General features: G+C 34.3%; 1 protein-coding gene across 18 annotated transcripts in view; it reads right to left on the reverse strand.

Annotated features, from left to right (window-relative positions):
* Window positions 1-13,375, reverse strand: part of CBLB (Cbl proto-oncogene B) — a 211,710-nt gene that overhangs the window by 22,227 nt on the left and 176,108 nt on the right. For 7 of the 18 annotated variants that reach the window (XR_010132892.1, XR_010132893.1, XM_063703992.1 and 4 more), the window contains exons 13-16: window positions 12,999-13,093; window positions 4,830-4,976; window positions 1,226-1,320; window positions 981-1,112 (exon numbers count right to left, since the gene is read on the reverse strand). Coding sequence is in view for 16 of the 18 variants with exons in the window: in XM_063703992.1 (XP_063560062.1) it covers window positions 981-1,112; window positions 1,226-1,320; window positions 4,830-4,976; window positions 12,999-13,093 (469 nt within the window). In the remaining 2 variants the exon portion in view is untranslated. Of the gene's footprint in view, window positions 1-975; window positions 1,113-1,225; window positions 1,321-4,829; window positions 4,977-12,998; window positions 13,094-13,375 lie in introns of those variants that run through there. The other 11 variants (XM_063703996.1, XM_031009427.3, XM_063703993.1 and 8 more) reach the window with 4 other exon arrangements.

Below are 13,375 nucleotides of genomic sequence, written 5' to 3' on the forward strand. Positions count from 1 at the left end.
GTAATATGTCAAAAACCAGTGTGCAGGAAGAAGTGGAAGGGAGAGAAAGACTGTAGGTAACAGAGTTAGGAGGCTTTTGTAATTGATGTAGGTGAGAATAAAGTCCTGAACTACAGAGAGAACAGGAGCAAAAGATACTGCAATTGTGTCATTCAAAATACTAGTCAGTGGTACTTGTGAGAAAATGGAAAGGTTCATTTCGTATTTCTGGTGGCCTAACAGCCAGTTCAGAAAAGCTTGTAAACTGACTTTCATCATATATTATTTTATGTTACAGTGACTTGTTATGTGAAGCCTTATGTAAGGTGTGCAGACATTCTGTCTTCTAAAAACAGGGTGAGATGCTTCCTAATTAGAATTAATGAAATTAACAGTGACAGTGACACCAGCCAACTTCAACATATACACACACCTACATATACCTTCACCTGTGGATACAAAAAAATACACATAGGATGTTTCTTCATTATTATAACTTGAAACAAGGAAATTGAGATTTTTTTGAATGTGTTATAGTTGTAATGATTAGAATAAAACAGAATTTATTATCAGTTCTCTACATACAACTATTTAATTTTGCATAATTTAATTAGCGTAAGTGGAACTGGTGCTCATGCTGCAAGAAAAGCAAGCTCATATTTATTAAGAATTATTATACTTAAAGAAAATCTCAACACTCAAGTCATCACTTCAAAACTACTAGAGCACAAAGCTCTCGTGTTTTTAGACTACGTTTAGTATGGACAAAACAACTTGCTTAAAACCTGACTGATGCCCAACTACTACACTACTACTTTAATCATCTACATGGAGTAATGGTCTCGTGAACTTGGGAGTCACCGGCACCTGGAGAACCCATTCAAATTTCAGGCAAATTCACAACCCAGTGAGTCTGTGTTATACTGAACTCTGAATTCTGAAAATTCTGAAATTAAAAGAAGGAGGGGTGGGTTGTTCAAAACTTTTTTAAAGGTTTCAACCTAATGGAGGGATGAGAAGATCATAATCAGAGGGCGTCCTGTTGAGTGAAGAACCATGCTTTGGATTGTCCCGAGTTGGAGGCCTGGCAGGTGGTAATGGCACTGGATCAGAGGCTGAATCAAAAACATCTCCTAGAGGATAACACAAAACCTTAATGTATTTTCAGTACAATGGCATGAAATTTTGCCTTTAAATTCTGACCATTAAGATGTACATCACAAAGGAAATTATATTCTATACGTACCCTTTAAATATATGCTTAAGTCAGGGATGTTTGATTTCTTCTCTGAAGATGGACCATGTGTTCCATTCAGCATACAGTGACCATTATCACAAGACCTAAAGGACAGTTCAGAGTAAAATTATATAAGGAGAATACTTTCCAATTAAAAGTAACTTGAGAGGTAGAGGGAACTAGTATTCCTGTTTATTTAATAAAGTTTGAACATATATTTTTCTTTTCTGGAAAATTACCAGTAATAACATCAAGATACTCATCCCTTATTTTAAAATGTAGAAGTAAATATCTCAAGTAACACAGTCTCTCTATTTTTAAACTATAACCAAGAATTACAAGGGCCACAAAAATTGTTGATATCCTAAACACTAAGTAAAATTAACTTATCTCTGTGGAAGAATTCAATAGAACCTGGTCAAGTTTTTGAAGTAAAAAAAGATGTATGTGCCAAGGCAAAAACATACAGCAGTCTCAATGACTTTATTATTTGTTGATAGTATTTAATATCATATTTTTGCTTCTGTAACTTAAAATTTCCTTGTAATAAAAATAAGCTACAGCACATAAAAGAAGAAAAATTATTGAACTTTCAATAATTCCATTACAATTCTGACAGGAACATTCAAAGAACTAGAGCCTGTGGTACTATTTCACCACTGCCAAGAACAAAATTCTGGCCCTCTGACACTACAGAAAATGACTTTAGCAAAGGCCTTGGGTACACGACAAGTACAGTTTTTAATGTGTTTGTAAACGGTACTACTTACCAGAAAAGTATGCTTGAGTTGTTGGGGCTTTTTTTGTTTTGTTGTGTGTGTATCTGTGTGTTGCAAAGGCTGGAGTGCAGTGGCATGATCTTGGCTCACCGCAACCTCCGCCTACCAGGTTCAAGCAATTCCCATGCCTTAGCCTCCCCAGTAGCTGGGATTACAAGCGTGCACCACCACGCCCAGCCAATTTTTTTTATTTTTTAGTAGAGACAGGGTTTTGCCATGTTGCCCAGGCTGGTCTCAAACTCCTGGCTGCAAGTGATCTGCCCACCTCACCCTCCCAAAGTGCTGGGATAACAGGCATGAGCCACCGAACCCAGCCAAATTATTGGTATTAATTCTTCGGAATCATACTATGAACACAATGGCTAAAATTGAGCCATGGGAAGATAGCAGCAGGAAGAGAAGATAAGGAGCATATTTTGCCTTCAGCATATAGCTCTATAACAATCAACTGACAAAGAGCTATAGAAATCAGAGTTTACATTTTACTTTTCTCTGATTTACTCTGAATTTTTAGAGCAAAGTAAAAGTGCATATGTAATGGAAGAGACAGTGGATATTTGAATAGATAATGCAAGAATGCTTCATCTGAAATTCATTTCTATTCTCTCTGGTGGCCACTTCTCTTTAAGGGGCCTTTCAAAATAGTTATCATGTATTGAATCTTCATAATAATGATGGATTTTTACCGAAATTAAATTGAATTACTCATTTACTGGGTCACTTTTTCTACATATTGACAATTCACTTCTCCTGATGTTCCAAAGGGGGAAAAATACACACAGGGAAAGAAAGTGTTAAGCTTAAAGAGCTCTTTGGAGAGCACAAAAGAAGATACTTCATCCATCAGCTTTCAAGAACAAATTAGATAAAGAATTCACTCCAATTACATTTAGGGATTATCAACCTTTATTACTTTTCTGTAACAACAGAAAAATGGTAATGATGGTTATACTTCAAATTTATTTTCAAGATTTGGGAGCTCTGCCACAAAAAATCACATCCAATATGATGTAACAATTAAAATTTAACGTATTAAAATTATACTCCTCACTTATCCAGCAATGAAAAAAATAAGACTCCCAAAGAGACCAAAAAAAGCTCATCCTACTTTAGTTTTTAAAAATTACTGCACATTTGTAAGAGCCAAAGAACCGAAAATTATAACAACTTATATTTGATGAGAAGGAATATCTTTTGTTCTCAAATACATCACTAGCTACTTGGTTCTTCTGATACATAAAATTACCTCCTGGTTATTTCTTTGTCTTCTCAATGATATGATTTTATCAACAGATGTCTTATCTAAACATCAGCAATAGCAAGGAGTGTTTAGGTTCTTGCTTTTAAAAAAATAAAGTCCTGCGCTGTAGACTATTAATAATTCTGGGTAATAATTCAGCAGAATGTTGATAATTCTAACCAGGGTCACTTATTAAGACAGACATCTGCTTAAAATGAAAATGTGCTTCTCTTTCCAAGTACTGCATTTCCTACCTCAGTGAGATGCCTGAAGAAACACATTAAAACATTTTTTAGTTTTTCATTGGAAAAGAAGGAACACTGTACTTATAAAATGTTTTCAGTTGATTGACTTGACCTCAAAAGGAAATGGCACACTAAGTAAAGATGGCACAGATGACTGAAGTAATTGCCATCTCCCCTATCCCTCAGTCAGTTATGGAGAGATGCTGGAATGTAGGGCCACCAGCAGTACTTGAGCCCTATTCTATGTGCCAAGCATGGCCCCAGGAATGTTATACAAAGGAAACCAGAACTCAGAAAGTAAGTTTTGTAGCTGGGAGTACTGAGTACCTCATATATGTCAGTCAGGTAAAACAAACAAACCCAGAAATAATAGATTTCAGTTTATAAATTCAATAATATAAATGCAGACTCATGCCTTTACTTAAAGACAAAGTAATATTTCAATACAAACGACCCATTATTAATAACTCTTATTTACCTCGATGGAGCTTCCAAGTCAAAGACCAAGGCTATCCCCATGTAAGTGAGAATAAGCCACAAAAGTAAGGAAAAAAACCCCATTATTCCTCACATTCTTTTTTTTTTTTTTTTTTTTTTTTTTGAGATGGTGTCTCGCTCTGTCACCCAGGCTGGAGTGCAGTGGCACGATCTCGGCTCACTGCAACCTCCGCCTCCTGGGTTCAAGCGATTCTCCTGCCTCAGCCTCCTGAGTAGCTGGGATTACAGGCGCCCACCACCACGCCCAGCTAATTTTTGTATTTTTAGTAGAGACAGGGTTTCACTATGTTGATCAGGCTGGTTTCAAACTCCTGACCTCATGATCTTCCCGCCTCAGCCTCCCAAAGTGCTAGGATTACAGGCGTGAGCCACCACGCCTGGCCTATTCCTCACATTCTTATTTGATCTAAAGGAAGGTAAATAGCACTTGAAAGAAAAACAAAAAGTTAAGAGAAACACCTTGGTATTTTTTTCTCACTTCTTCAAAATCTGAATAGAAGTAGGTAGCAAGTACATCAAGAAGAAAAATGAATTTAAATTATACTAGTATGTACACCATGAAGAAAAATTCTAAGGAAGGTCAGAATAATACCTTAGTTTCTGAGCACTAATTTTTCTTCATGAGATAGGTGCTTAGAACTGATAAAATAAAGTGACTTCCTGATTAATGAGAAATCTGCATCTTTTAGTTTTCTTTAAAAGTAATGCTGGAAATGGTATATAGGAAGAGAAGGATTTGAGCTGGAAATCAAGGATTTTTAACTAGACGTGAATCAATTGTTTAAAAACAAACATTACAAATGATAATGCTTATGCAGATGTAAGTGGCAAAAATCTGCCCATACTCTTACCGAACAGGAGGTTTTACATTATGACAATGAGATGGTTGTGAATTCAGGGAAACAGGGTGGGATGAAGGAATCTTGTATTCATCATCATCTTCCTCTACTGGGTCTCTTGTTTTCTCTGAAAGAGAATTTGCTAACGGACCAGTACACCTACCAGGGGAAAAAAATCCAATCTAGTTTAAGCATAATATTCAAAACAGGCAAGTCTGATGTGACATATTCAAGTCAAAGAAGCTACTTTATCACTTATGTTCATTTTTCAATTACAGGGTATCATCAGAGAAGCTGTTCTTATATCAAATACAGATGAAAACAATTTTCAATCTTTTGTTAAGACCCTTGATGGGATAAAAGAATGTTCATCCTCACAATTTTAAATGGCACAATAGGAAAAACTAGTAACCTGTCGAATAAAATAAAAAGATGTTGGATTTGTAAGACAAAATGTATAAACTTATTCAAACCAAATCTATTAAAATATTAATATTTTGTTCCAATTTAAATTAAATGGGTAAAATATGATGCTACAATAATAAGCATGGTTGTTTTATATATTAAAGAAGTCTTTATAGAATGGTCAAACTTTTTGTCTCCTGTGAATATTATCTATAGTTGGAAAAATATCCAGTTTAATTCTGTAAAACTTAACTATCCTGTGAAATTATAGTTGAAGTTGTTAGGTTTTTCTTCCTACCAACAACTGAGAGCTAGAAATGAATGGAATGATTAGATGTAGATAACGAGAGAACTTATTTTTAAGTCTTTGAAGTACATTATTTTTATGGTTTAAATTCCCTGGCTAAATAAAAGAGAATTAAAATGAGTAAAACCATCACCTAATATCAAAAACATTAAGCATTTCACTTATCCATAAGAGTAAATAAACCAAATAAAACAAACCCAAACAAATGGGCAAACATAAACAATGTTTTTCATAACTGTTGCTACCAGAGTTTAATCTAACCCTGGCTGAAGCCAATGAAAAATGCCAAGGCAGAAATGCACAAACTCATCCTGATTCACTTTAGGATGACCAACTAGTTTGCAAGGCATTGGGAATACACACATGGATCCAAATCTTTTTGTTAATCATCATGAACCTCATGAGAAATCTGTTCAATTTAAAAAGGAAGGAAAAAAAAAAACCAAAAAAAACTAAGTGACTGCAATTCTGAAGCACCTTCTATAGAGGGAGCAAGAGGCCTTTGGTATATTAAACAAACATGCCTGAATTAACATTCATTTTTATTTCTTTTTATTAGTTAGAACAGAAAGAATTTTAGGGGCTTTTCTTTGTGACCATTACAAGAAGGCATTTTGAAAAATCTAAAGATTTAAGTTTCAACCATATTATCTAAGTCATTAGATAGGACATTCAAAGATCAAAGAAAAACTAAGATTTTTCAAGTGTATGTTTATTGATACCTATCTTTGAAAAAAATTTCATTACTGATCTTTAAATTCTTGTTGTTTGAGCAACTTTAGAATTCACATGAGCGTTACAGGGAGACAAAAGCACACAGACAAAAGCATAGTGACAAAAGGTCCAGTGTCACTACCTACAGCACAAGCTAAGGGCCTTAATAATAATCTATTATTACACCTATTATGGTTTAACTTTGGAGGATTTACTTTCCAATTAAAGGAAGTTAAGTATATGGGCTGCAAAATGGTGATCTGATGGCACTGGAGCTGGGAGAGACTTATAATATTACTTTTCCATAAATTCCTGTAAACACAGACATCAATTTAGCTAAGTCAAGGACCATAATGGGTTCTATTACCAAATGAAATGAGAAATATATACTGTACATCCTCTCTATGCCTAAGATACTTTCATTTATAATGAATCCCTTTCTATGCAATTCAAGCATACACTATGTAAAAAGAAAACAGTATTTTTCACTAAACATTCAACAACTATTCAATATCAGAAATGTTCTAAGATCTGCCTGTTGCAGGTTCCCTCCAAAGATTTAAGTTTCCAAAGAAGCAGTTCATTATGAGTCAACAACGGACCATTTTTTAAATCACATATGTTGTGGCTAATTTGATATTTTACCTTCATTGATAGAGAATTTCTCGAGTAATTTCCCCCACTCTTTTGCTTTGCCACAAATCAGTAGATTATTTCAGAATGAAGTGAAAAGCAAAGCTCATCTAATACTTCATGGAATAATAAGGCTTATTGCTAAAACTTACTAGTATAAATTGTCAGCTTACACAGATTTTAGAGAATTATATCTAGAAGTGAAAAAATAGTTTTCAAGTGGTGTTTGTATCTAAATATGAAAAAAATACTTAGGTGTTCCATTTATCACCATTTTAATAAAGTTCTAAAGATTCAGATTTTATTTTTCTGCTTATGTTTTTTAATGAAAATGTTTAATATCAGTATAATAGTCTATTTGGATTAGAAATAAACCAAAAGAATAACATTCCAGTGTATTTTATTTAAGATTACATAGTTTTTATTAAAAATTAATCTTATCCAGTTCTGAAAAAAAAAACTGGTTTCTATCAAAAAAATAACAGAAGAGGATGGTACAAATGAGATAAAGAAGTTGTATATAAAATAGCAAAATAAAAAACTAGAGTCATGTAACTAATTATACCATCTGGAATTACATGTGGGGTTTTATTTTCCTCTACAAACTCATTCAAAAAACAGGTTTAATTTTACTTACTACTAAATAACAGGTAAAATAATTAGATTTATATTTAGTCATTATCTATTCATGTATGTGACATTTGGCAGTAGAAAAAATTTCTATCTTATGGGGCATGGGACAATTTTCAGTCATTGACTAAACTTATGGGAAATTTTTAGGATACCAGAGGAATAAAGCTGAACAAATTGTATTTGGCTGACTCCACATTAAAGCCTACCATTACACTTATTACTGCAATCCCTTTATATTCTCATCCTACATTCCCGGAGTGTTCTGCACTGTTGCTGTTATTACTGAGTTAATACACTGGTAATACATAGGGACATACACTCTCAAAGATGCATAGTCACCCCCCCACAACCTGGACATTTTATTAAATTCATTGTGTTAGTTATTTGAGCCTTCAGTGATAAATACATTCATCTTCTACATATGCACACTTGAAACAAACCAAGAAACAAGTGAATTTTCACGCCAGCACAGGAGATAGTATCCAATGCTATGCTTAATTAGTAAGCTTGTTTTCTACATATAAGAATCTATCTTCCTTTAACAGTATCTGAAGGCAAGTAACGAAAAATATCTTCTGTTAAAATAGAATCTTTAGAGCTTGCCCTATACATTACACCATATTTCTTATATTACATTATCCCGATCCTAACAGGGAAAAATGTCTAACTCAAATAAATAGTCCAGAGAAGAGACAAAACAAAATATAGCTATATTTGAAATGATTTTTGCACATGTGCCACATATAAATCATTTCCTCAAAACACTAAATTTTATCATATACATGCTAATTTTCAAGGGTCTTTCATGACATCAAAAAAAAAGTCTGTGTGGTATACTATCAAGCTTTAAGATAAGCTTTACTTATAAGCATTTTCACTAACTTGTTTGTAAATCGGAGAAACAGATTTGAAGTTGCTTTGTACTTGTGTTCTATCCAGCCTCTGTGCTCTTCACACAGATAACCTCAAGGTTTGCTCCCTTACTTCCTTCAAGTTTCTGTTCAAATATTAGCCTTTCAGAGAGGTCTTTCCTAATGACCTCATCTAAAGTATAAACCTCTCTATCATTATTTATCCTCTTCCCTGCTTATTTTTCCTCCTAGCACTTACCACTAGCTGACAACATACAATATAGTTATTTGTTTACTTTCTCTTCTCCCTAACTAGAGCTTAAATTCCAAAGAGGATAAAGGATTTTATCTTGTACACACTGAACCTCTAGTCAGTAAAGCAACTGAATGAAAATAGGACAGCTAGGTGAAATTTGTATTCTCTGTTTATGGAACCAAAAATACAAGCATTTATCTCTTTAGAAAAATATATATTATAAGAATATATATTCATAAAAATAGATAATACCACCTCCAACAACAAAAAACCTTTCTTACAAAAATGCAAAACCAAGTAATATTGGTTCATGGCTATTTGAAAGCCTAAGTTTAATATATCAAAAGTACAAAAGGTCCATCTCTAAAAGACAAGGCACACACACAAAAAAAATTCTTAAAAAAAAAAAAGATATTCCTCAGCATTTCAGAACATTATCTTACCTGGAAGTAATTACTCCATTATTACTTGTAATAATGCCTCTGTTCATTTGCCAACCTATTGTGTGCCAAGTAAAATAAATATTTCCTTAACTATTCAGAGTATCATTTAGTTTTAATTTTGAAAAATCAAATTATTTCAAAATAAATATAATTTAGTAAATAAATAATTTAAACTATAAAGTAAAAAGAATCCACATAGGATTATTTTGTTCTCCCTCCAAAAAAATAATTACCCATGTTTCTAGGATTTACTTAAAATTTTGTATTTATAGCTAAGTGTCAAAGATGTTAAGCAGAAACCATTTAGAAAAAAACATTAATTTAGAAAAATTAAGTATATAGATACAAATAATTTCAGATTACTTTTACAACAGTAGGTTTTTTAAAAGTAAATTTCATACTCTTCTAGGTCTGAAGACAAATTACACAATAAAAGTCAAATAATTGCAAAGATACAGTTTAACAGGAAACACTATGACAGAGCAGCCTCTGACATCATGTAAATGGGAATCAGAGTAAACAATATCAAATATTTAACAATTCTATTTCAGTAAATATTTATAACAACATAGTATAAATGTAAGGTAAATGTTAGCTTTGACATTATTGGATTTAACATTGGAGTTTTCAACATTTGTGAGAACTACAGAAGTGTACGTTTGGTAGCAATGCGTAATTTTGCTTTGGCCTGATTTTGAAACATATACCAAGAGTCTAAGATGGAAATGAACTCTCGAACATCCGACATTCCTATTTCTGTGAGTGGCATTTTGCTAAGACCTCTGTCCTAAGACCATCCACAGCCAGAACTCTTGACTCACTGTTATTGTCAGGTTTGCCATCAGTATCCTTTAAAAAAACACACTGTATAGAACCTAAAAAGCTGAATCTCAAAAGGATTTTGGAGATAATTTAAGTTAAACTGATCCTCTCTTCTACCAGATGGGGAAAGGCCCAGAGAAGTTTTCCTGTTAAAAATAAGACAAAGGCTGGGCATGGTGGCTCACGCCTGTAATCCCAGCACTTTGGGAGTGTGAGGTGGGTGGATCACAAGGTCAGGAGTTCGAGACCAGCCTGGCCAATATGGTGAAACCCCGTCTCCACTAAAAATAAAAAAATTAGCCAGGCATAGTGGCGGACGACTATAGTCCCAGCTACTTGAAAGGCTGAGGCAGGAGAATCGCTTGAACCCAGGAGGCAGAGGTTGCAGTGAGCCGAGATCGCGCCACTGCACTCCAGCCTGGGCGACAGAGTGAGACTCCATCTCAGAAAAAAAAAAAAAGACAAATACTTAATGGCGGAGTCAGGTGTGGTACACACAGTCTGATTTTATTCTACTGTTCACATCAGCATTCCATGCTGGTTTTGTAATAAACACAATGCATAACTAAACAATTAAGAAAAACGCTTATGATAATGTTAAGAAAGGAGGGCATAAAATTATCTCTACCATATAATCTAAATAAGGTAAAAACAAGTTTAAATAAAAAATGTCAAAATGTTAAAACTCTGGCCATTCATATTTAGCATATGCATATGCTTGTGCTTATGTATCTCACTTTTTTCTTTCTCTTATATACTTTGCATATTGTCTACAGTGAACAACTGCTACCCACAGAGTCAGAAACAAAAATAAACTGGAGAGATAACTGTGCCATTAAAAGCTAGCATTTGTACTCCTAACTATGGCTGACTTGCAGCATGCAAAATTGAAAACTAATTTGCTGGCAAGCATGCACTGTTAAAATATTTCTCTAGTTAAGTGAAACAATTGCACTGTTTCTGAGGGAAAATCAAGAGTAAATAGGGAGAAAGTATGACTAATTTTAGATGCACTTACAAACTGAAGTATTAGAAAAAATACATTTTACTATGAATTTGTTATTCTTGCTTCATTTACAGGAGAAGCAGGTATTTAATGTTAAATACAAATGAAGCACACTGCAACTTCCAGCTCGCTTGCCAATATGAATTTAATAAACAGAATGTGAAAATTTAATCTCTAATTAGCAAGATTTCATTTTCTAATGTTCTGAGTTATCAAAGGTAATTGAGCTTAGATGTTTTATTACATGCACATATATCCAGAGTTCATTTAGCACTAGAATATAATCATATGTTGTCACTGATTTAGAGCCTACTACCCAGAGTATGTGTAATTGCTTCCAACTCCCATGCCTGCTAAATATCTCGCAGTTCCAAGAGAAGTTCCCACTGGAGAATGATCTAATTCGCTGAGTTTCCCACCGTCCCCTGAACGATGCCAAATTTCACACCCTTGTTTTTTCTCATATTCCGCCTTTCCCAATTGTGCCTGTACTTCATGAGTCATGAAATGCCCATCCCTCCATGAAACATCCTTCATTCACAAAGTCTGCAACAGCCTCTCCTCCAAACTCATTTGAAACTACTAAGTTAGCATTATAAATGTTAGTGCACACCATTCTCTAGTGATTTCATATACATTAATGTTATTTTCTAAAGTAGACTGTAAATTTCTGGGGGGCTGGGATCTACCTTATTTTTCTTTTGCATTGATATGTATAGTGGGAGTTCAGTGAACCGCAGATGAAGGAATGAAGAAACTCTAAGACTTTCTATTGTAAATAAGGACCTCAGCAGATAAAATTTAAATCAATCAACCAAGCATCCACGTATTCTCTGTGTACTTACTTACTATATGCAAATCATTTACTTAGTATATATCAAATACAGTAAGATGTTATGGGAGATAGAGAACACAAAGTTTTTGTCCTCAAAGTCTTGTAATCTTTTCAATTGGAGAGCCACATTAAAATTAGAAAACAGTATGGCAGAGTATATAATTAAATGAGTAGGAAATAAACTGCAGGAAGAGGAATGTAAATCAGTCTTAATCACTACAATTGAAGAAGTCACAGAACATTTCACAAAGAAATAGAGTCTGAGATATGGACCTTTAGGATAAAGATTAGGAAAAGGTGAAGCACAGGAGGAACAGCATAAAAATCTCACAAAGTCAGAAAAAACAATCCAGATATAATTACAGGGCAAGTATTAGGAATCACTGAAAAATATTTTAGTTGGGTAAAATTCTGTAGGATCTTACTGTTAGCAGAAGTGCATAGAGTTAATTTAATGGAAAAAGGGAAACAATGCTGGTTTTTGAGTGGGAAGGTGACCTGGGGAAGGCAGAAGTTAAATCAAATGAACTCAGTGACAGTGAACAAAATACACTGGAGGAAAGGCAGACATCCTGACTTCATATAAAGAGCAGGAAAATTAGAACTGGGATATCCAGTTTATCCTGGTTTAACTTGGGAAGATATCAATGAGAGATATCTACTGTGCCTCTGGGGCCCCATTTTTCAAATGAGATACCCAGTTATCTCATTTTACTAGCCATAAACCCATTGATACTAACTCTCCGATCATATGAGATTATCAGATAAAAGGCTCTTTCAGTTGTCCAGCTCTGAGGCAAAGCTAGAGCAATGGAGAAGATTAGAGGAATACGAAAAACTCCAAAAGAATAATCAAAAGGACTTAGTAGCTGAATGGATGTGAGAAATGAGAAACCTGGTGGAACCAAAGATTATTTTATGATGTCAAACTGGGAAGCTGAGATAAAATGGGATACCTCTGAGGAGAAGAGGTAAATATGAAGGGATACCTCATTGTGCTACTCTACCCTCTTTGATGCAAGGAATGCGTAGCTTTCTCTCCCTGTTGCTCTATGCAACCTCAAGAGTTTAGGTAAGTCTCACAGATGTTGTGGTTACCAGCAAAGTATAGGGAAGGATCTTAATTTATGGTAATTTAGTTTGTAAATACAGCTGGCTGTTTACTATCAATGACTTTCTATTCATCATGTAGTGTCTGTACTGAGAACCTCTCAAAACCACTCTTTACCATATCTTGATGCACAGACAAGTGATCTCCAAATTCAACAAAACTCACTTTATGCTAGGGAGGAGGGTGGTAACTGGAGGAGGAGGAGAAAGCCGGGGAGGAACATCATATTCTTCACTTCCAAGGTGACCATTGGAAAAGACCTGAAAGTAAATCAAATTGTTAGTTTCCAAGAATTTAACTTCTGAAGGACCTTAAAGCCATAGCTGCTCTACCATTCTGAAGACAATATGTAAGTTCAGTATATTTAAATAAGTGAAATGTCATACAATTTATTCAGGAGTCAGTAGCACCACACTGATGATTCACCACTGCCCAAAGGGGTTCAAGCTTATACAAAAAATAAAAATGTTACACCATGATTCTTAAACACTGAGAGGGAACACTATAATTTATATACACCAGATACAGATATTAATGGCTAA

This window comes from Gorilla gorilla, chromosome 2 (genome assembly GCF_029281585.2).
Source record: "Gorilla gorilla gorilla isolate KB3781 chromosome 2, NHGRI_mGorGor1-v2.1_pri, whole genome shotgun sequence".
NCBI lineage: Eukaryota > Metazoa > Chordata > Mammalia > Primates > Hominidae > Gorilla > Gorilla gorilla.